At 53.7% G+C, this 23,737-nt stretch overlaps 4 protein-coding genes across 4 annotated transcripts; 2 read left to right on the forward strand and 2 right to left on the reverse strand.

Moving 5' to 3' along the window:
- Positions 1–3,485: 3,485 nt before the first annotated feature.
- On the reverse strand, positions 3,486–5,326 carry HRG_06751 (uncharacterized protein; the record flags this gene model as incomplete). The annotated part of the gene is made up of 5 exons (XM_044865222.1): positions 3,486–3,780; positions 3,857–4,216; positions 4,860–4,981; positions 5,027–5,212; positions 5,282–5,326. The coding sequence occupies 5 exons, from the start codon at positions 5,324–5,326 to the stop codon at positions 3,486–3,488; spliced, it is 1,008 nt and encodes a 335-aa protein (XP_044720162.1).
- A 1,497-nt stretch (positions 5,327–6,823) lies between these two features.
- On the reverse strand, positions 6,824–11,128 carry HRG_06752 (endonuclease-reverse transcriptase domain-containing protein; the record flags this gene model as incomplete). Its single annotated transcript, XM_044865223.1, has 12 exons — positions 6,824–6,887; positions 6,956–7,315; positions 7,389–7,465; positions 7,534–7,808; positions 7,875–7,976; positions 8,128–8,464; positions 8,531–8,941; positions 8,990–9,591; positions 9,729–9,971; positions 10,027–10,318; positions 10,381–10,513; positions 10,569–11,128. The coding sequence occupies 12 exons, from the start codon at positions 11,126–11,128 to the stop codon at positions 6,824–6,826; spliced, it is 3,456 nt and encodes a 1,151-aa protein (XP_044720163.1).
- Positions 11,129–11,876: 748 nt separating this feature from the next.
- On the forward strand, positions 11,877–14,249 carry HRG_06753 (DDE superfamily endonuclease domain-containing protein; the record flags this gene model as incomplete). Its single annotated transcript, XM_044865224.1, has 4 exons — positions 11,877–12,557; positions 12,611–12,749; positions 12,826–13,189; positions 13,418–14,249. The coding sequence occupies 4 exons, from the start codon at positions 11,877–11,879 to the stop codon at positions 14,247–14,249; spliced, it is 2,016 nt and encodes a 671-aa protein (XP_044720164.1).
- Positions 14,250–20,544: 6,295 nt separating this feature from the next.
- On the forward strand, positions 20,545–21,400 carry HRG_06754 (uncharacterized protein; the record flags this gene model as incomplete). Its single annotated transcript, XM_044865225.1, has 4 exons — positions 20,545–20,867; positions 20,929–21,065; positions 21,135–21,175; positions 21,221–21,400. 4 exons carry the CDS (start codon positions 20,545–20,547, stop codon positions 21,398–21,400), a joined length of 681 nt encoding a protein of 226 aa, XP_044720165.1.
- Positions 21,401–23,737: the final 2,337 nt, after the last annotated feature.

Raw genomic sequence — 23,737 nt, forward strand, 5'->3', positions numbered from 1 at the left:
GGCCTCAATTCGTCTGTTGTGACGGGAATGACGGGTATCCCTATAACGTTATTGTCATCGTTAATGTGGAATTTCTGAGCCATCTTAGAGAGGTAGGAAGCCTGTGAAAGCCACAGCTTCTTTTGGGCCCTATCCCTGATGACCTCGATCCCTAGGAACCAGCGTAATTCACCCATGTGGTTAATAGTGTATTTTTCCATCAGTGCATTGTGAACGTGTTCCCAGCTAGCCTTGTGACTAGAAGGATACATCATGACGATGTCATCCACGAAGAAGAAGATGATAATCCCTTTATACACCATAACACAGGCGTCTTCCACGAGCTGTTGTGCTCCAAGGCTCTTGAAGAATCCCGTGAGCTCTTCATACCATAGTTTCGGAGCTATTCGTAGCCCGTAGATGCCTTTCAGAAGCTTTAGGCATAGCCCCGGCTCATTGAAGCCCGGTGGGAGCTGGCAAAAGACTGCTTGTCGAAGCCTATTGTAAAGGAATGCGGTTTTCACATCGTATTGCTCGGTCTCAAGGTCCTCAAGGCAGCAGAGCGCCATCATAAGGCGGAACGTTCGTGCCCGGAGGGTTGCAGCGTATGTATCTTCATCGTCTTCTGGCTGCTGATCTCCACGGACCACAAGCCGGGCTTTGAAGCGTATCACATATCCTTGTGGATCAAGCTTGTAGGCAAAGACCCAACGCATGGGGATAAGGAACTGGTCTGCCGCGTCTTTCTTGAGGAATTTGACCCATGTGCAGAGCTTCTCTTGATCCCTGATTTCCGCAGTCATTCCTTCCATCCACTCAGGGGCATATGCCGAGGCCATCGCTTCCTTGTAGGAATTTGGCACTGGTGGCATATCCTCTATGTGGAGCCTGTGCTTTGAGGCATTGGCAATGACATTGTTGATGAAGGGCTTCTTCGCGCGGCGCTCTTTTCCTGTGAGCATATTGCTTGAGTCCACCCCTGAGACGTGTCCCTAGCCTTCCGAGCTCTCCGTGGCTCGGGCTCTGGCTCGGGTTCCAAGGCTAACTCCGCATCTTGTGTTATGGATCTATGACCACCCCCGACGGGCTCACCCTCTGGCTCTGAGTCTGATAGCTCTGTAACCCGGTCACCCCCCAGGTCGGCGAGGGGCTCATTCGATTCGTCGCGAAGGGGCGTTCCCAGCGTGATGACGGGTTCCTCGTCGGGCTGTCTGGTTGGAGAGCTAGAAGTGGGTGAATTCGGCTGCCTGTTCTCCCAACCGTGGTACGGGACTGGCTGCAAGTGGGCATTAGGGCTTACACCCTGTGGTGGCGGGGATGATACCGCGGCGCTCCCTTCCGTGCGGGAGGTGAGACATAGGGTTCTTGGGTAAACCTGACCTCTTTGCCCTGCCTGGTCGTTGCGGAGGGTTCTGCTGATGGTCCTGGCGTGGCTGGCCTTGCCTCATGGCTTTCCTCTTCATCAGAGTGCCCATATAGCTCGACTTCGTCAGGGTCCTCATCGTCAGGGACGTCCACAGCGGCCATTTGGCGCAACACATCGTATGTGTACACACAGGCGGCTTCAGCTGTTTCTTCCTAGCCGGGTCATACATCGCCGACTCGTCAAAGCGAACGTTCGCAGAGACTAGCAGCTTCGTTTGCCCAATCGAAGGCATCCACACGATGTATTGTTGGCTTGACTTGTAGCCCACAAGGTAGCCGATATGTGCCCTCTGTTGCATGGCCGGCTGGCTCTTGTGGGACTTCACATGTTCTAGCGCCTCTATCGTCATAGGATAGGCCACACAGCCGAAGACTAGAAGGTGTGAGATATCAGGCGAATTTCCTTGATGTGTGCGTATAGGGGTTGTATTCCTTCATGTAGGTCCACCAACGCTCGAAAGGGCTTCTCCATGAGTTATCCTTGCCTTCGAAAGGGGTTCTATTTAGCAGATAAACCGCTGTTTTGTAAGTTTCTGGCCAAAGCTTCTCAGGAAGGTTTGCATCAAGCATCATAACCCTTCCTTTCTCTTTGACCACAGCCCCTGACCTTTCGGCATGACCGTTCTGTGTGGGCGTTGATGGGGCTGACACAAAGACCTGTGCGCCAAGCGCTTCAACATACTCGATCATGTCGTTCGTTATCAGGGCCTTCTCCCCGTCACTAACTAGGATGATCATTTCTATCCCATAGCGTGCCTTCATCATCCTAATCAGCTTCTTGAGGGCTGATCGGACCCCTGTTTTATCCTTGACCAGGTAATAGAAGCGCATGCCCGTTGTCATGCAGGTAAAGAGGGCAAAGTGCTTGAAGCCGCTGTAGCCGGGAACTGGCCCTGGGTGTAGGTCAAAGCTGAATTGGACCCCTGCCCTTGTGGCCGGAAAGTGGGCTCTGCTCGCGAGACTTCCTGCGAGCCTTGCCTGTTGCACAGACTTCGCACTCGCATCCAGATGGTCCACTCAATCTTGTGCCAAGGCATTGAATCGAGAGCTTCTCAAGGGCCCCTGGACCAGGGTGCCCAAGGCGTCGATGCCACAAGTCACCCGGGCCCTCCATTCGGGGCCTTGGTTTCCGGCTTGTAAGGAAAACACTATTGCGATCCTTTCCAAGGCTCGCGATGACGTATTGGCCTCGAAATCTTCCAGTTGCGTAAGCTGACGGCCCGTAGGCTCGTAATAGAGCGTGCCGTTGATTTGGTTCCAATAGACCTTGGCCTGAATCCCTTGTCGTGCCGAAAACACGCTTGTGGGCATCTCGGGGATGTAATAGCTATTGTCAAGGTGTAATTTAACCCCTTGGTCTAGCATAATCACTGCCGAGCCCACCCCTGAACTTGGAGGAATTTTCCCAGCTCTGACTTCCTCAGTTGATCCCCAGGTGAAGGACTCCTCCTTGAACCACCTTAGGTCATTGAAGACATGAACGCTTGCCCCTGAATCGTAGATAACTTTATCAACGAGGGGCTCGCAGTTCTGTTGCATGTGGTGAACCCGGAGACTGTATGAACCTTGCCCCCAGCGTTGCCACTGCCGTTGTTGTTTGGGATCGTGATATTGTTGTCGGATCCCTCTTTTATCTGTGGCTTCCATGCCAGAGCCTTTTCCTTCTCGTGAGGATTCTCTTTGAAGCGCTTAGTGATACGAGCCTTCTGATCTTGGGTTGGATTCCAGCCCTCAGGGGGTCCTTGTTGAACATCACCCTGAAGGTCCAGCAATTGACCCACCAGTCATCTTTCTTGACGACGTGGCTTCCACAGGCTGGACACTTTTTCCGGGTGGTCCCGGCCCCTTGTTGTTGTAGGCGTTTGGCCTGCTTGATTGACGGTCTTTGTTGGCTTCCCTTTTCCTGATCCCAACCTCCTTTTGAAGTCTGCAATAACTGTTCGGAGCGGCGTTTCAGGGGCATTTAGGCGTTGAAGCAACAAGTCATCAGACCGTACGTTCGAGGCCCATGTGACATCCCAATCCTCGAGGGCCTTGAGGAAGTCCTGCCTAACTTCCTGCACGACTATCCCACAAACCAGCTACGCAAGGGCAACTTCGTCAAGGTTCCACTGCTGGTCGGTGTCACCACTGATGAGGGTGGTGGTTTCGTGACCGATTCGACAAACTCGGATGAAGACGTGCGAGAAGCCCTCAGGGCGCAGCTCATATCGAACAACACGGCAGAGAACGTCGACCAGCTGCTGAAAGAGCTGATGTACTTGTACCCGAACATGCAGTCTATCGGCATTCCTTCGCTCAAGACGTGGTCTCATATTATCCAGCCAGGTGATGCGGGCAGCCCGAATCTGGGGTCGCAATATAGGCGCATGGCAGCTATTGTCGGGGACATGACAATCGGTTGCTTGTCACAACTGTGAGCTGTCGGTCATGAAGGCCTAGAGGTACACACCTCAGGGCCATGGCGATTGCCTTGAGTCCTGCTGTGTAGGTATTCTGCTCATCACTGGAGCCAAGGGTGACGGAGTAGCTGGCCAGCACCTCGTCTGCGCTGTCACGGGAAGCATCCCGAACGACGCCTCCCAACCCGACCTTGCCTTTCCTTTGCGAGCTGGACGTCGCGATAGTGATGTCCTCCGGGTCATCCGACTTCAGCACCTCCGCTCGGTCTGCCTCGTACGTTGCCTGCACTCGTTCGTCCCACGGCGCCAGTGCGAACTCGTGGATGACTTCCAGGCGTTTGGTATCTAGTCTTCCCATCGCCGAGGCGAGCTTCTGCATTGGCGACGCATACCTCCTGTTCAGCTTGAGCCTCAACGATGTCAGAGGATGCGTCTTCGGGAGCGTCCGCATCCTTATCCAGAATTTCGCTGCCTGTGTGTGTCTCTTGTATGTATGTGTATTTCACCCGGAGGATTTCTCCTATAGGGCCTAGACGTAAAAGCTACTGACATTTCAATACATTAATGCGTAACACCTTAAGCCCCACGGGTCAGCATACGCTACACCAACCTCGCCGCTACTCGCTCCGTGACAGGCCTGCTTGAAGGCCAATTTCTCCAAGTGTTCAGCGTCCTACCTTCAGCAGCTGAAGCGCGGTTTCCGCTGCTTAGCCCGAAGGGCCAGACGCTGCCTGCGTCTCATCCCCAGGGTTCCGCGCCCGACAGTTCCGGCTGTACGATTCGTGTGGTCCACCGCAGGGCACGCACTTTGGCACTGTCTCCTTGCATTCTCTGTGGTGATGTTCTGCTTTCGCGCATCTGCCACATCTTTGCGGCTTCTTGCATGAAAACGCCTTGTGTCCCATCTCTTGACAGTTGAAGCACTGAATCGGTCCTACGCGGCGTTCAAAAACATTGGTGCAGGCGGACTCTCCCGCAACATCGAACCACACGCCGTCCAGAAGTCTTTGCGCGTCACTCTCTTTAGTGACATAGATCACCATTGACCCGTACGCTTTGGCTTTCTCTCTGTTGCTAAGCCAGGTGATCTTGGCAATCGTGACGTAATTCTCGGCTCCGAGCGCCTCAGCTGCGCCCGGCAGAACGTTGCCTTCGGCGTCCAGCACTGCGGTACGCTTGGTGTTGTCGACTTTGACAGGGTAAAGCTGATCTCTCAGTACCCTGGCTCCCGAAGTTACCGTCTTCTGCGCTGCTTCCTTGACCTGCTTCAACTCGGTTTGGTCTCTGCATAAAATTTTGATCCGGTCGGGGTTTCGAGCGTCTGTCACGACCGCTGCGCATTTCCAAGTCTCCTGCCTCTGACTCTTTCTCATGTCGCTCTCTATGGCTTTTCGGATGTTGCCGATCTGCGTCTGGCACCTGTTCGCTTCTTCGACTCGTGATGTGTCCACCGTACAGTAGAGACTATCGCTGACGGCTGTTCGTGCCGATTTAGCTGCTGGTACGGTGCCCCGGTTCATTGTCTGGATCGTCGGCGATGGCCCTGCAGCGCTCGCATACGACATCTGCGGACTGCTCTGCAGAGAAGATGCGGGCGTAGCCAGGGTCTCTAACTGCGCTCGGATGTGACGAAGCTCATCTCTCATCTCTTTCCCTTGTTGATCCATTTCCTGGATCATCTGCTGTTGCTTGATATGATCTCGTTTTGCGCATCTATCGCCCGGCTGAGCTTTTGCGTTTCTTGACGTGACTCGCTCAAGAGTTCGAGAACTTTCTGGAGCATGGCTCGGCCTTCGTTCGCGCCACTGCTGCTGCTGGCAACTTTGCGCCGCTCAGTCGCGTCACTGATGGCGACATCATCCGAGGCAATGCGCGTTGCAAGCCTAGTTGTGCGTGTTGTCTTCTCCACCAGATCGTCGGGCTGTCGCGCGGCTTCTCGAATTTTGGTGCTTGGCCTCACGACGCGTGTCGATCTTTTCGCGGGTGTCGACGCAGGCGACGCGCTTCGCCCCACCATGATCACGGCCTCAGCCGGCGTCTCCATGATGAGGCCCCTCAATGCCTAGCTGGCGTTCGCTTCACGGACCGAGTATTATTATTATTTGTTGGTAGGTCTCAATGCATGCATGCACAGATCTCTTTTTTTATTATTATTTTGTATTGCGCCCGGAGGGTTCCCCCATAGAGCCACTACGCTAAGCTACGTACCTACTATACATGGTTTCTCCTCACCTAAAGCCCAACGCTTCTTTCCATCTGTTTCCAGCCTCGTTCGCTGTGACATGACAGGCCTGCTTGAAGGTCAGTTTCTCCAAGTGTTCAGCGTCCTACCTTCAGCGACTGAAGCGCGGTCTGCCAAGTTGAAGGCTGTTGTGTTAGTATGGTTGTTCTTGATCAGTACATGGCCCGTTAACGGTCCATACTGAAGCGTTTTGTCGCCAATGCGAACTGTATCGTCGCACGCACAGCCCCAATATCAGGTTGCCACTTGTCGTCGTCTGACTCTGCCTTGCCTCCTAGGAAGAAAGACAAGTCTCCCACCTTTCCGCGCGCATATCGCAGCATGGTCTCTCGTTGTACCGTCCATCTTCTGCATCGAAAGAGGAAATGCTCCACTGTTTCTGCAGACTGCCCACAAGTGCACTCATCCGATTCCACCGCCCCGATTTTGCAGAGGTAGCTATTCAGCCGCGATTTGCCAGTTCGAAGTTGTATCAACACTTCGGATTCCTTTCTTGTTAGCTCGTCGTACAACTTGCGGGTGTGCTTGCCCGGCAATGCCTTATCGATGCGCTTTGAGTGCTTTCCAACCCCTTCCGGGATCTGACGAACGCGAGCGTTTTCGTTGAGCAGCAGTCGTAACGTCGTTGATCTTGCTTGAAACGTTGCTGGTTCGGCGATGCACTCGTCTCGCGTCGCTCTTTCGCTTGCATTTTGGCCAGTGGCCCAAGGGTGAACTCCTCATTCTTTGCAGGCACCCAACGAAGTCTACTCTGCAGCCTCTTTTCGCCAGATACTCAACAGATCCGTATATCGCCCGTATCGTGCACTGACCAGACTGTTGCCGTGGCCGCCCGATGACTTGCAGGACAGAGCGGTTGCTCGTCACAACCGTGAGATCTCGGTCATGAAGACCGAGAGGTACACACCTCAGAGCCGTGGCGATTGCCTCGAGTCCTGCTGTGTAGGCATTCTGCTCATCACTGGAGCCGAGAGTGACGGAGTAGCTGGCCAGCACTTCGTCTACGCTGTCGCGGGAAGCATCCCGAACGACGCCTCCCAACCCGACCTTGCCTTTCCTTTGCGAGCTGGACGTCGCAATAGTGATGTCCTCCGGGTCATCCGACTTCAGCACCTCCACTCGGTCTGTCTCATCCGTTGCCTGCACTCGTTCGTCCCACGGCGCCAGTGCGAACTCGTGGATGACTTCCAGGCGCTTGGTATCTATTCTTCCCATCGCCGAGGCGAGCTTCTGCATTGGCGACGCATACCTCCTGTTCAGTTTGAGCCTCAACGATGTCAGAGGATGCGTCTTCGGGCGTCCGCATCCTTATCCAGAATTTCGCTGCCGCTTGAGCATGCCGTTCTCGGAACGATTGCACGCCGGCCTCGGCCTCGGCCACTGCCGTTGCCACCGTGCGGAAGCCTCCCGTGACAGCCTGGGCTCCGATTCGCTGGGCCCTGCCAATCCACACCGCTTCTTTCACCCGCACGCGTGCGACCACACGTTTGAGGCATAGTCCATGGCTGGCGCCACGGTCGCGACGAACAGTTGCCTCGCCATCCGTGGCGAAGCCATCTTCAGTCGTTTCAAACACATGGCCGCGGCCAGCCCCTTGGCGGCCGCTCTGGCGATGTGTTCCTTGAAGCGAAGCGCTTTGTCCATGATGACTCCCAACAGCTTCACGTTGCTCTTCGGCTTGACATCGTTTCCTTTGATGATGAGAGGCAGGTCGCTGTCACGCTCCGCGATGCGTGTGAAGTGGATGAAGGATGTCTTCTCTGCTTCAAATGTGGCGCCGCTGCGCTTCTCCCAATCAAGCGCATCATCGATAATCGACTGGATACCATCTCTGTTTGACTCTGCCGTTGGCCCCGTGACCCAGGCAGAGTAATCGTCCACGAAGGCGATGGAGCCACCGTTATTACTGATCCGTCTTTGCACCAGGTCTGCGTTGAAGAAAAGAAAAGCCACTGGCGACAGAGGAGATCCTGGGTAGGCCGGCCTGCGGCAGGGTTTGTTGCTCGGATGTGTGCCCGTTGACAACCACCGACGCGGTCCGTCCCGAGCAGAATGCGTCTATCCAATTGACCAGTCGACTCGGGATGCCTCGGGCTTTCATCCTTTCGAGCATTCGCTCTTTGCACACTCCGTTGTATGCGCCTTTGACGTCAAAGCTGATGAGGCTGAGCACTCTGCCCGTTCTCCAGGCCTTGTAGATTCGCTCCTGCAGAAGCACGAGTGCTTGATCTGCGGACCTGCGCTTCCGTGCACCAAAGTGGTTCGCGGGCAAAAGCCCTTGAGCCTCGACTGCATAGCTGATACGTTCCGCGACGACTGCCTCCAGAATCTTGCCAAGCGTCGACAGGAGAGAAATCGGTCGCCACGCCTTGGCCAGGGTGTAGTCTCCTTTATCTGGTTTCCTCAGAGGGATGATCTTGGCCGTTCGCCATTGATGAGGCACGACGCCCTCTCGGAGCGATGAGCTGAAGAGCGTCCACACCCGGTGCTTGACCACGTGCCAGAGCTTCTTCCACACGATCGCAGGAAGGCCATCCTCACCAGGCGCTTTCCAGGGCTTCGCCGCCATCACCTTCTCCTCAATCTCTTGCAAGGTGAGGTCTGGCATGGCTATTTCTTCTCTCTGCGGACGTTCACCCTCCGGCTCGATCCTCGTTGGCAGAGGCGGAAAGAAGGTGCTCAGGAGTTCCTCGGCTTGCTCGCCCTTGCTTTCGGTGATCGAACCGTCGGCTCTCTTCAGCGGGGGCACCTTGTCATCCGTCATCTCCGTACCAGGCTTCAGATACTTGGCAGCCCTCCAGATGTTGCTCCCTTCGATGACGAAGTCATCCCAATGGGCCTTCTTTTGTCTCCGCAAATTGTCGTGGTACTCCTTCGCAGCCTCCTTGGCGCGCTGCTCCAGATCCGGACGCGATTGACCGGCTCTTCGCTGCGCCCTTGCTTGATTGCGCCAATACGTGTACGTCCGACGGAGTCGCGTCAGGTCCTTTGTCCACCATCGCTTCGCGTATGGCGGCGGCTGGGCTCGAGGAGTCAGATCTCGAAGCGCCTTGGTGACCACCCGCATGAGCTGATCCGCCTGCGTCTGCACCCCCACAGTCCACGGAAGAGGCCGAAGCTCGTCCTCGACCCTGGTTGCGATGGCGATCCACGGCGCGTTCTTGAGCATCAGGCGCTGCGGAAAGGTACGCTCCGGCACTCGAATGTCGAAGGTCGTCTGGATCGCTCTATGGTCTGATCCGTGCTCTGTTGGATGAATCACGCAGGATGTCAACTCGTCCGCCAGTTCCGCCGATGCCAGCACCAAGTCGATGGTGCTCTCCTCGTCCGACCTTTGCCACGTTTTCGTTCCTCTCGGGAGAAGGCTGCTAAGACCAAAGTCGTCCATCAGGTCAATGATGGGCTGGCCCTCCCCTTGTCTGCTCGCTGACACTTCATCTCCGCCCCAGAGGAGGTCGTGGCGGTTGAAGTCCCCCGCCAAAACCACATCGGTACGTCTCCCTGTCCCATTGCGGAAGCGATCGATCACGTCGCGCAATAGTTCTATCGCGTTCGTCAGCGCCTCGTCGTTCTTTCCTTGCACATACACTGACACCACCATCACCTCCCTTCCCTCAAGTCGGAGTACCGCGCTGTGAGATCGGCCGACGGCACAGGCACTTGCTCCGCCTCAAGGTCACTTCGGATCCAGAGCATGCTGCGAATCGGCCATAGGCCATCACGAACACACGTCGGTATCATCTTTGTCCAGTTATGGTGTCCCGTAGGACTCGTCACCACCTTTCCGTCGATATTGCGCGCATGTGGCTCAGATATAGCCAGTGCGGCAAAATCCTTTAGGTCTTCGTCGTTCATCAGACTCTGCTGCACCACATCACTCTTGTGTGCATTCAGCTGTAGGATGCGGAGGGACTCAAGCATCACTGCTCGGATTCCTCATCCTGCACTTCCAGCTGAATGACTCGTGCGGTCCGCCACACGGGACACATTTTGGTTCAATCGCGGTGCATTCCCGGTGGTGATGCCCAACGTTTGCGCACTTGCCGCATGTCCGCTGTTTCTTGCATGAATATGCTTTGTGACCGATCTCCTGGCAGTTGAAGCATTGGATTGGTCCCGTTCTTGGCTCGAATACATAGGTGGTGGCTGACTCTCCCGCTAGGTCAAAGTAGTACCCTTCCAGAAGCCTTTCTGCGTCGCGTTTCTTGGTGACATACACCACCATGGATCCGTACGCTTTGCCAGACTCTCGTTTGCTCAACCAGGAAATCTTGCCAATGGTCACTCTGTTTTCGGCACTCAAGGCCTCGATCGCTCCAGGCAGAACGTTGCCTTCCGCGTCAGGATTGCTGTGCGGTTGGCGTTGTCGACTCGGACCGGATACAGCTGGTCTCGCATAACTCGCGAACCTTCCACGGCTGTCTTCTGCGCAGCCTCTTTGACCATCTGAAGCTCGGCTTCGTCTCTGCAGACGATCTTGACTCGGTCGGCATTCCGGGACTCTCACGACTGCTGCGCACCTCCAGGTCTCTTGTCCGTTCATCGCTCTCATCTCAGTCTCGATGGCCTGGCGAATTGATCCGATTTGCGCGTTGTTCTTCTTCGACTCGCTGACGCGAGATGTGTCGATGGTACAGTGGAGAGGATCGCTGGCTGTCTGCTGCTTTCTTGGGACAGCTACGCTGGATAGACTGGTCGGCGGGCTCGCTGGCAGTGTACGCGCAATGTCGGCAAACGTTGCTCGAGTGCCGCTCGACAGAGTCACCTCCCCCGAAGCATTCAGGTTCTGCGTGAGCTGGGCCAATTGCTCTTTCACAGCGGCAACCTCTCTCTGAAGATCCCGATGTCCCCGTTTTAATTCCGCGTCGTGCTCATCGCTCTTGCGTTGAAACTCTTCCTTGGATTCCTGGACTTGGACCTCCAAGCCTCGGATGAGATCTTCCTGTCCTTGAATGATGGTGCTTTGCTTGTAGACAGTGGCGTTCAACTTCCTGATCATGTCGTTTTGCTCGGATACCCGATGTTTCAGCTCCACCATTTCACTGCCCATCTTCCCCAGCGTCTCCAGGACTCTCTGCATCATCGATTTGGCGGTCTCCACATTGCTGCGTGACTTCACTTCGTCGCTTCTTTCGCCATCATTGCCCACTGACGTGACTCGCGTCGTTCGCGTCGTGATTCGCTTCGAAGCCCTTGCGGACGCATTTTCCAGTGATTGCAACGTATCTTGCACTCGTCCGCTGGGCGTCATCCCTCGCGTCGGACGCGTCGATGGCGACGGGCTAGCTGGATCTGGACCCGCCCTCACATCCGCCAGGGGCACCACCTCTAGCATTGCCATGGTGGCACGCGACATCAACACCAACCCAAGAGTAAAGAGTAAAGAGAAATATAACTATCTACAGTTCGAGAGCCGATCCGAACTTTTTTCCTTAGGAGGTCTTTCTCCTGCACAGATCTCTTTAGTCGGTGAGCCAAAGCGAATCCCGATAAAGTGGGGGCGGGCACGAGTAGCTGCTTCTACACTGCGGTCCCCCTGCCAACCTGATCGTCAGGCCTTGGCACGTGCGCATGCCACGATAAATCGGTCCGAACTTTATCATGCGCGGGTCACATCAGGCGAAGCCAGGAATGGAGGCCTACTCGGGGGGTTGACTAGCAGGGGTCCGCAAGGCCCCCCCCTCTCCTACGGAGAGGGGGTCACAAAACTTGTTTCTTTGACGGTCGTGTTTCCCTCTATCGCAACTTCAATCTACCGCCACGCCGTCAATTGATGCTATCAAGTCTCAAAACTTTCGCAATATCGTTAACCATACTTCATTTCCATGATGCCAAATTTTCAGCCTGATCAGAGCTTGCGTGCGGCGAATGCGGCGCGAGAATATCTTGACGGCGACTCGCTAACGCGTACAACACGCGCAAATCCCGCGCCTCCGCGCGTCTTGACAATCAACGAGCTCGCAGTGATACACAAGACCAATGAAGGCCTCGTAAAGAAGTATATCAGGCTTCTTCGCGCCAATCTGGCTCTTCCAAGCGGGGGAAAGGGAGGCGCCCCTACTGCTCTTACCGATGCTGAAGAGAAGAGTCTACTCTCATACGCAAGACTCGTCGAAGGCGGCACTTTCGCACTCACGGAGGCATGCCTCATCAATAAGGCCAACTTTATCCGCCATCATCGCCGTCAGGGCTTAACTTCTCAGGTGTCGAGATCGTGGCTTACTCGCTTTAAACGGCGGCATCCAGAGCTTGCCATCAGGAGGGCTAGGATCCAGGAGATCACTCGCGCCGGCGCCGAGCTTGAGGTTGACGAGCTTGAGGCTTGGTTCCACGAATATCAGGCCGTTATCAAGGAGCTCAGAATAACGCCAGAAAATCTATGGAATTTCGACGAAACCCCTCTTCAGCTTGGGTGGATGAAGGGCTCCCTAAAGCTAGTGTCATTACGGATGAAGAGGAGCAGAAGGCCCGTCTTCTTCCAGCCTGGGAATAAGGAGTCGTTAACATCAGTGGATGCCATCAGTGCCGCCGGGAAAGCCATTCCTTCTTTCCTTATCCTTAGTGCAAAGTCCTCCTTGAAGAATACACGATGGCTACAATTAGCGACGACGTTGTCGTTACATATACAACAACAGGATATAACAATAGCCAGCGGGCGTTCCAGTGGCTTCAGCACTTCAACCGCTACTCCTTTGCTAGGAGTAGCTCCTTTAAAACCATACTATCGAGAACTGGTTCGGCTACCCGGCTACAATCACACGGGAAGGCTGGGATAAGAGCAATGGGAACGGCGTACATTCTACACTCAGAAGACGAAGACGGTCTTCCGGCTGCTCGTTATGGATGGATTTGCTGCACACGAGGACCCTGAATTTATCTGGTATTGCGAGATGTTCGAGATCGTACCGTTCAAGCTACCATCGCATACAAGCCACCTCCTACAACCTCTTGACGTTGGCGTCTATCAACATCTCAAACGTGCACAACAAGGAACCTTAAAGAAGTTCGTTATCGGTGGCGGCACACGCATCTCGAGATTCGACTTTCTCTGCCAATGGAATGAGCTATTCAGCGCCGCGTTTAAGGCTTGTTATATCTTTGTGGGCTTTGAACAGTCCGGCTATGGCCTCCTGATCCTGAAGTGGTGCTAGGTCCATTACGAGCTGCCTCTAAAGACCGACAGGAGCCTATTTTCCCACAGCTTTTAGCGAGGAATTTGGTGACACCACGTAAGGTAAAGAGTGATCTTGAAGCCAGTCGGAAAAAACTCGGTATCCTAAGCAGCCCGACGAGAGAGATCGTTAATAACGCGTCAGCCTGTCTTGATCTTGCGATTTTAACACAATCGGCTCATACACAGTTTATACAGCATCAGCAAGACCGTATCCAGCGAGAGAGGCGCAGAACCAAGACCCTACGCCGAATCCGAGGCGTTGACGATGGCGCCTTTACGATACAGCAACTACGAGAAAGCGGCCGCCCGGCAGCAAGAAGACCAAGAGGCTAGTGCCAAGCGTGCTCTTAAGGATAGCGAGACTCAATTTCGACATCTCCGTGCTATGGATGCCGCACAAACAGCGTCACAGCCTCGTCTACGCGGTGGAGCCGCCGTGGCGGCGAAAGCAGTAGAAGAGGCCAAGTACAGGACATACATTCAACAACTCGTGACCCCGGAAGAAGCTGTCGCTCGCGAGGCTCTTCAAGAGCGCTGGACTACGGCTACGGAGGGCTACCGGTATTTCCTATGGGCAACACACCCTAAAGGCGATCTCACAGCTCTTCCTGATATCGTGGCCTGGTCACAAGCTCAGGAGGAGGCGCGGGCACAAGCTGCTGCCAACGTGGCCGACGAAGACTCTGATATCGATCATGACTATATATCTATGCTGCTTTCTTCAGAGCCGGATCTCGCGCCTAATAGCGACGATGATGAGGATGACATTCAGATCATAACAACACAGCGCCAACGCCCGCGTATTGCGAGACCACCACTATCGCAGCTTCCACTCGAGCAGCTTCCGCCACGGCAGCCGGTGCAATTGAACGAAGAAGACGAGGCGGCGATCCAGGCCGAGCTCAAGGAGGAACGCGTTATCGTGGGTGTATACAGCGACGAGGATGATGAAGAAGAGGATGAGCCGGAGGTTGTTATATATGGTAGACGAATTGCTGTACCAAAGACGCGCGTGCGTCAGGCCTAGAGCATTAGATTTGTAATTTACTAGTAACACCAACGACTGAACCAATTCTCACGAGACTTGACACCTAAATTCTATAGTACCTAATAGACACTGTATCTTTGTTTCAATCCCTAAGAAGCCCAATTGACGGCGTGGCGGTAGATTGAAGTTGCGATAGAGGGAAACACGACCGTCAAAGAAACAAGTTTTGTGACCCCCTCTCCGTAGGAGAGGGGGGGGCCTTGCGGACCCCTGCTAGTCAACCCCCCGAGTATGGGTCAGCATCGTAGGACAGCCCGGACTTGAGCTGCGGGATGCCTGTTTAGTGATTCATGCGAAAAGTTACCCACTGTAAATTGTGCTCGACTCGTTCGTTCGATGAATAGGGGACGCCAGAATTGTATCTTTTTGAGTGCGGAGGGGGAGCAAGAGGGTTACGAACAGGGATCTCGGCCAATAAGACCACTGGACGATTAGAGGTACATTGTTTTACTAGCAAATTTGGCTATGGTAGAAGTCCCGGCAAGCCTGCTGGGTACATACAGCTACATACATTGCACTGGTCGCATCTCATGCGAGTCTTTTGTGCCCAGCTTCTTGCGTGTATTACTACTGGCTGCGCCCAACGGCTTGCGCTGACTTATGCGTATCTCACATGTAGCTACGTATTGTGGTGCCCGTGACCACCTTGCTCCCCCTCACTCAAAGGGATGCACTGCCCCGAACTAGTGCGTTTGACTCGACCGCCTGGGCTGTACGGCTGGGGTCATAATTGGCGTCCGATAGTCTCGCGAAGAGAGCATGAACATAATGCATAAAACAGTTCTCGCAAAGGAGAGATCAAAATAGGGCATAAAAGTGGACAAATGGACTTTTCGCAGGTAGGTTCACATATGATCAGAAGGTCTGTGTAGTGCATGTGTTGATTGCTCTGCCCCCCGGTTCCCTTTTCCTGTCCAAACAGCCCCTTTTGTATCCCTCCAACTTTCTCCCAAGTTGATATCCCGTTTTCAGGTATAGTATACATTCTATCAGGAAGAGGGCACTTCTTGCCACTTACTGAAGGCCGCGTAAGTCATCTACGTCAGCAACATCAGCTCCATCTCCCCGATCAAATAGCTCTTCTAGCTATTAGATCGATAGTTCAGTCTCTCGAGGTCCCCGAGCCAGTAAGAGATATACCGGACTTCTTAGAAGGTCCCCGTTCGAATAGGAGATCCTCCGGACCCCTCAGTGGTCTAGGAAGAAGAAATAACAGTCTGCAGACTTCCCTTCTTACCTGGTTTCAAGCTGTATTACCTAGAGAGACCTAGAGACCTCAAAACGCGGTGCGAATAGCTTCAGTTTTGATGGTATTGCTGATAGTTACGGTTACAGGATGTTGTTACGCAAGCATCACGAACTGGCCAGCTGGCCGGCCGGGAATGGGCGCACCAAAATTAGCGGCATCGGCACTGCGCCTGACCCAGCCACAGTTGATCCACTTTTTGGTGTACAGTTAATAAAAGGAGGTGTATAGATAATTGGGCCCTATTTTTTCCAGGCTATTTCTCAACAACTGACTGTCTGTTGGTCAAGGTGTCGACACTTAGTTGGGCTGCTGTGGCCCCACACATTGACCAACGGGTAGTGCCGAGAATGAACCCTGGGGCACGATAGGTGCGCGCAATGGCTGCTTTCGCCCTATGAACTCCCCATATAGAGCACCACCGGTCACACCTGCGGAGCTACGCCGTGTTGGGCGCCTGGGGTCAACGCAGTGGCATCCTGCAAACATTTGCAACCTGGGGTATGCGACGGTCCGCAATTGCCTTCCCTATCACAACCTGCATAATTCCACCTGCAGATAGGCATCAGCCGCCCGTTCCCCATGCGGTCGTAAAGAAATGACCCCTTAGTACTGCCACTTACAGCCGCAGGACGCTACCGTAACACGCCCTCGCAAAGGTGCATCGCTGTAGAGTAGCAAATGTATGGGCCCGAAATGCACCCATTGCCTCCCGATCACTATCAACAGCTAAAGAGGGCCTTTGAGGACAGGATATGTCGTTTGAAGTTATCATTGCCTTATTATTTGCGTTATTATATAGTGTGTTTGGTACCTGCAATGCTATGGCCCGCTCTGGTGTGAACGGAAGAGTGACAATTTTGCAGCGTGAACATCCTGACTCCTCTCGCGACCCTCAGAAGCCACCCGTCGCTCATTCTGCATTTTCTGTGGCTTTTCCACTTTCAAAATCTTCAGCTCTTGTTAATAATGCCAATTTATCTCCTTATTTTGCTTCACGGCCTCCGTCATCCGTCGTTTTCTCCCAATTTCCGCCTCTCATTGCTTCCTCTTCTCTAGAGCGAGAGCTTTTGCTCCGCTGCCTTCTGCTGTCGCTGAAGCTTTCAGGCCTCCTTCTTCAGAGCCTCCTCTTTCTTTTGAGTCCTTTCACTGTCATTTTTGGCGAGCTTGAGCCACAATTTTAGAGCTAAACACCTCGTCTGCACTAGAATCTGTACAGCAGAAGAGATCATCTTTGAAGCCTTACCGGGCTGCCTGCGCTGGTTCTTGTGACTACTTGTTCTCTGCATACTTTAACTCTCATATCAAGCACTTAAAACTCATATTGAGGGCTCCTGAGGGTGCTGCTCAGCCTTCGGCTGTTGCGGCCAGCATCAACAGAGGACTTCTCGACTACTTCCTGAAATGCGTTCCAAAACACAGTCTAGATCTTCGATTTCAGCAATCCAATGAACCTTTTGATTTGTCTGTGTACTGGATAAGATCATGCGTATACGCTGTTGAGAGAGGCTGAATAACGATACATCAAGGGTTGCAGCCGATGAATGGATTGAGGGGAAACACCACAACGATCACTCGGTGCCGGTCACACCACTCCATAAATTCGATACTAAAATGGTTAAGTGGCCATCGGGAACCAAAGGCGATAAGCACAACCGTTTCGAGCTTTCACCCTGGTAAACCGGTCGAACGTACCGGTGAGCTGCTCATTTCAATATTGTGATTCGTCCACCTCGTTTTTGACGTGTTAAAAATATTTATTGACGACTTGATTCACGTTTCACGAACCAAAAGTCCAGAGTTTGTGCTGGCTTGTCTTGGTGGATGAGAAATGGGGCAGCGATGCCATCTCTTGACTGACGCACATCTTGAACGTAAGGGAGGATGGGTTGCCATTTTTTAATACGCCGAGCAATTTTGCCTTGTTTTCTTATAATAAGAGGAATACCCTGTTCGTTCAAATGCTCATAAGGAATAGAAAGCCCATTTCATCCATGTTATACGTGTTTTAGGGTAGGGTGTCGAATTTCTCAATTTTCGTGCACGTCTTTCCTTGTCAGGTGTGAAAGCGGAGCCTCGCGCACTGAATTTCAAGCTAAAAATAAACCTTACATTCAGATGCATAGATAGGTTCTTTTCAGAAGATGCTTGTACCGTCGAATCACGTTCAATCTGGCTCATTACGGGTGCGTAGAATGAAGTTATCCAGCTCGCCCTTCCAACCCCATTTTTGCAGTATCCTGAGCCAAGTTCTGCACTATGGATAGAATGGGAGAATCCCACATGATTAAAGCCTACGATGAAAGCCAATAATGTTCTGTTTTTGCTGTATTGGCTGAAATGACTTACACATCTGTCGGCATCCTATTTTGGCCGTTGCTTGGTTTGATGTCAGCACCGCAGCGCATTGCCCCTAGATAAAAGTTCTAAATATATGCCAGACTTTCACTGCTTCTGATGATTCAGGAAATCAAAGGATACGTCAATTGGCACCGTTGTTGTTGAGCTATTGTCGATTGATGTTGAGCGTGCGAAGTCGCCGCAATCCGGCAGATCACCAGATCCGGCAGATCATCGGAAAATCCCTTAGTCGGGACATCGACAGCATTCAATAAGCTGAGTTGGTTGTCCATGGCCCAGAACGCGATGTCTTCGCCGCGGTGCTCTTGCCGGCCGGCCTGCCAGCTGGGATGCTTGGCGTTGAAGTCGCCAGATACAAGACATTTATCCGTCGCGTTCCAACGAAGCAGGATTTCCAGAGCTACGTGGTAGTCCGGCTGCCGATAGAAGTTAACTACGCCGTTCACGGTGAGCCAAAGGATGTCACGAGTCGCCGTAGGTCTCCTTTGATCGGCGACGAGGCCAGCGGAGCGCCGGACGTATGTCATGACTCTCGGGCGGGTATCGCGGCTGTCCCAGTCGGTCACGGGTGAGAAAGTGTCATAGGCCGGGTGCGTCTTGGTAAGGCATCGGCCATCTTTCAGTCCAGTCCATGGCTCCTGCAGCAGGACGATGTCGAATCGCTCTGAATCAGCCAGCGCGAGCGCAGTGTCGTGCGCCGCAGGAATCTTACCTACGTTGGCTTGGAAGATTCGCAGGGTCTTCCTTCCACTTCTGTTGTTTGGGGGACAGCGATACATTATGGAAGCGTCACAGGGCTAGTGCGTCGTTTCTTAGACCGGACGACAGGGGTGAACTGGTTGTCATCGCTAGCGTGCGGCGGCGTCGTGGCCACGACGATGCAAGGGGGTGAGGGAGCGGCTCGCTCTTCAGTGGCGCTTCTGCCGGAGCTTCCGTCCTCTCCGGCTGCCTGCGGCTCCGAAGAGCGTGATTGACTTGAATCAGGGCTCTGACGAGACTGCTCGGGCACGTTGTGATTTGGTGTCTGTCTCTTCTGCTGCGCGAAGAGCTGGGCTCCCGCCTGCCTTACCAGTCTCCTCTCCTCTCTCGTCAGACGCCGTACCATGCCATGAACGCGCTTAGGGCGGGCAGGGCATTTGGGGTCATCAGCGCAATGTGGTCCGAGGCAGTTTGCACACTGCTCGAGGGCCGCGCACTCTTGGTTGCGATGGTCGGTCTTGCCGCAGTGTCGGCAGCGCGCAGTCCGGTCGCAGCTATGGCGAGCGTGGAAATCCCAGCATTTATCGCATTGGCTAGGAATGCTGGGTTTGTCGATGTAACGGGCGAGACGGCTGGCGCCGAAAAGTCTCCAAGGTCTTTGTGCGGGTTCCAGGAATGACACAATCAGGGTCTGGGTGGGCATGTCACCCGAGTCGTGTCGCGATGGACGTATGCTGATGGGCTTCAGTCCGGTTTGACAGGTAATCTCTTCTCTGACAGCCTCCTCGTAGTTGATCTCGACACCTCGTAGGTCTGTGAGTCTACGAGGACAATCGGCTACTACGTACGAATGCCATTTCTGGCTTATCTCTACGGCCGCGGCTTCCAGGTCTTCCGCCCACTCCGCCTGCCGTTGCAAAAGTAAGTCACGCGTGGCCACATCCGATGTCTGAACAGCCCAGCCCGTGTTTACTGGGAAGGCTGCCGGGATGCGGCGCAAGTCAATACCGATTCTAGCGGCGATGTGGGTCCGGATTGCGTATCTTTCATGGTTTCGGGCCGGGGCGTCGGCTGCGAGTCGGACGAAGACGCGGAGGTCTTCCTTCGGCGGGGCTACGGGCGGTCGTGCTGGCAGGCGAATGGTGCTTTGTTGTTTTCGCTGCGGTGGGGCGGGAGCTGTAGAGGCCAGCTGTCCTTGGGGCTTTCTGCCGGATGCGACAACGTTGCTGTACGTAGGTTTCTGTGCTTCATCGAATTCGGCGAGCAATTGAGTCCAAAAATTGAGAAATTTAGTGGCGACTTGCTTCGCGATGCTGTTCTCGGCGTCGGACGTGAACTGCTTCGCTGCTTGTTCAAATGATTCGCTGAAAACCCGTAACACTGCCAGCTTGGCGTTATGGGCTGCCGTCTGGTCGCGAGCAATTTTCGTGGCCGCTTCGAGGATCGAGACTGGTGCATGTTCAGCGGTCTTGTACGGTTCGAAGAGATTCAAGGCTTCGTCCAGCTGCGCTCCTTCCGTGACGGCAGCGTCAAGCGTTTCGGTGGAAGAGATTGACTGGGCCAGCTGCTGGGCCGCGGAGAACGAGTCGTTTCGACGAGCTTCCGTCGGGTAACCAGGTCGGAGTTGCAATCGATGAGCCGCTGAAACTGGCGGCGATCGTATGCCTTGTTTCAAGGCATCGGAGTCGGCATGCGAACCTGAGGCTGGTGCCACCGTGCCATGGCCGCTGCCGGCGCTTGCGCGCGGCTCAATTGGAGTTTTGTCAAGAGCAGTTGTTAGGGGAAACTATGTGTGAATAGGCTACTTCCTTAACACTAGCGTGCCAAGAAAGTAAAAATACAAGGAAGGGGTGACGCGACTGCCATATTCTAGGCCCTAGCAATCGAACCGCGGCTTGCCGGATGGTGTCATTTTGGAACTTCCATTGCAGAAACCCAGGTCTTTGCCCTCATCATTTGACAATCATAATGGCGCGCATCTCCAACTTATCTTATGATTCGGACGCTTCCTTTTCGCCGGAAGATGACTTTGACTCTGATGCTTCCTGCGATCAGAAGTATGAGATTACTGACGCAAATCAATCGGACACTGGAAGCATGGGCCTCGAAGATGAGGATGAGTGCATCACATCCGACATACAGGACCAAGCTCAGCTCTTCGGCGGCAATGTGCATTCAGCTGAATATTACAAAAAGGCCGTCGAGGAGTTCAATGAATGCGACTGGGATACGCAGGATTATTGCAGCGGCAGTCTGCTGCTCCTCGACGTGTGTGAGGGGCATTGGCGCCAGTAAGAAACCCGTCGTGCTTCTACCTCTCTCGCAGCCACTGATCCGAATCCATGATTCCAGGTTCTGCGAAATGCTCGAGCTCGACGTTCAGGATTGCTATCGATCTATCTCCGAATCTGGTTCTCTGCGTCTTCTGTACAACTTCTTCGATTGGTCCTTAAATCAGAAGATCGGGAAGAATGGCCGGAAAACGCGAGGTATCCAAAAAAGCAGCTCTCTTGGTACATACTGGAAAGTATTTCGGTTGGTCTTCGAACGGGCGACAGGTAATAAGCTCGATGCGAAAATAAATCGGCGCATGCACAAGGTATGGTCCGACTCTATCTGAACTCTGCAGAGGCTGATCATGCAGGTTCTTCGACACCTCTCCAAGAAGCACGCGCTCAGCGACCAGAAGCGAGCAAATAGGGTCATGACAATAGAAGATCTCAAGGAGCAGATTGAAACGACCAGATGTTCTGGGGCGGGTTCTCCTTTAATCGGCGGACTTCTCTTATACCAATGCTCGGAGACCCGGACTTGGTGTACTTGAGTGTCTTCAAGAAAATCTCCCAACTATTGCCGAGCCGGGATATACTTTCGCTCAAGATAACGCCTCTACACATATGGCCGCTATAGTGCAAGCGTGGCTCGGTTGCTGGATCGAAGAAAACGGGGTCGAATTGGTCCACTGGCCCGCTTACTCTCCTGATCTTAATCCAATCGAGAACGTCTGGAAGATGTTAAAAGAACGGATCCACGAGATCCATGCCGAGCTCGCAGACCTCCCTAAGAACTATGCCGCGAAGCAGAGGCTCTGCGAGGCAGCGGTTGAGGCGTGGGAAGATTTGGATGATACCCTTAACCACTTAGTAGAATCGATGCCCCGGCGCCTCCAGGCCGTTGTTGACGCTCGTGGCTGGTATACAAAGTACTAAGTACTACTGTAATAATCTCCTTCCTTTCCTGTATACTATATATTTTACGGCTTTAATTTTAATCTTAATTTGGCTTCGCAATTAAATCTTAAAAATAATACCTAAAGGTAGTGATAGTACGGAGTAACTTAGCGTTGTGGGGGATGGGGCGGAATATTTGTCACCCGATTGTAGGTGTTCCGGAACCTTTCAATAACTTAGTTTGGGTGCCTGAATAGTGAGAAAAAAACGTATCCAGCACCTGTCGAGATAGTGCTTGCCTGGCTGGAGATGAAAGAGGTCGGTCGCCTTGGGTGCGCTCGAGAGGTAGTCGCTGTTGGAGACGTGTCGTCCGACTGGTGCTTCTGTGCTTCCGGATGCCCGGGGGTCGCTTTCCTGTTTATTGTCAGGGTCCAGGGAGGACGTCGCTCGGCGCTTCACGAAAACAAGTACCTTAACTTTTCGGCGCCGACGATATGCACCCCTTTGGGCAGCCAACTGTGCTCGAGTGCGGGCCATAGCGACGAGAATCTTGGTGAGCGACGAACTGAAATTGAGTACGGAGTACGAGCGGGCTTGTCTACGTGGTACTCCACGTAAATTGGAGCTCAAACGTTGCCATACCGTTTTCTCGGGCACACTTAAGCACCGCATCTGGAAGAGGCCATTTCTCGTAGCTTGCTGTACTGGCTGCCTCAGTATTTGTAGCCGAGATGATGTCGCTGCTTCTATTTTGCTTGGCAACAGGGCATGGTCGGGATTCGGGGGCTGCCGCTGACTCTTAACCTGACCGCGCCGCCTACTTGCCGGAGTCGCAGTTTTACACCGCTTGCGTGCCGGCACCATCTCCATCATCGCTGTAATCCATCTGACCTTCCACGTAGTTCCGCCTCGCTTTGGTACGACTACGCCTGCTGCCAGCGATCTGGGGCATGTCCAATCGCCTCCGCCTAGTCTTGTTGCTATCCTGACAACGGGATGCTACAGGGGCTTCACTGACGTATTGAGGCTCCCCACGCGTACTAGCCCGAACAGAGGAATAGAAAACGCCCAGGATCGTTTAGTAACGAGCTATGCCGTCCGCAGCTTTCACTTAGGCCTCGATAGCTTCGGCAGGAATTGCCGGGTTCCTCCGCGGCCTCTTGAACTGAAGCTGATTCGTCGATCTCTTCATAGACCAGTCCATCACCGTCCTGTGGTGAGGTGGCAGCACTAGGCTGGCCTTCCTCAACTTCAAGACTTCGAGCAGACCCCGCATCGATTTGGGGGAGTCGTGCTGGCATTAACCTCGGGTTCAGGCGAAACAGTGTCGGCGGCAGATACAAGACGAGGTTGGCACGAGGGACTCGCGTCTCAATTCCGCCCGGCATTGTCATCTTCGAGCATGGGTGTGACTGCCGGCAGCATGCTGATATAGCTGGTGACGCTAGGATGTAAGTGTTCATCCCGCGATGGGCGACGAGGCTCGACTGCCGGCAGCATGCTGATGTGGCCGGCGACGCTAGATTGTAAGTGGTTATCCCGCGATGGGCGACGAAGCTTGACTACTGGCAGCATGCTGATGTGCTGGTGACTAGCCTGTAAAGAAAAATGCTCAAGAAGCTCGAAGCGACTTCTAATTCTCGATGGTCATGCCTCTTACCGTACCAGGCAGTTCATTGAATACTGCCACAACCGCAATATTATTCCCTTCGGCATGCCACCGAATCTCACTCATGTACTTCGGCCTTTGACAAAATCCATCAGCAGCAAGCTAGACATAACGAGCACTAACCCGGCCGAGTACATGCGCTGGATAGCGGAGCGCGGGCGTGTAGGGCTTCAGGGTGCATTTGAGAATAAGCTAGACATGCCCCAATCGTTCATAGCTCTTGCGTGCCAGTATAGGACTCGCGTCTATGTTGATCCACAACGTTAATGGTCGTCTTTCCACGTGAAGCCCGCAAGGAGTGTCAACTGTTCCTCACAAATTC

Source organism: Hirsutella rhossiliensis, assembly GCF_020360975.1.
Source record: "Hirsutella rhossiliensis strain HR02 chromosome Unknown scaffold00006, whole genome shotgun sequence".
Classification (NCBI taxonomy): Eukaryota; Fungi; Ascomycota; class Sordariomycetes; order Hypocreales; family Ophiocordycipitaceae; genus Hirsutella; species Hirsutella rhossiliensis.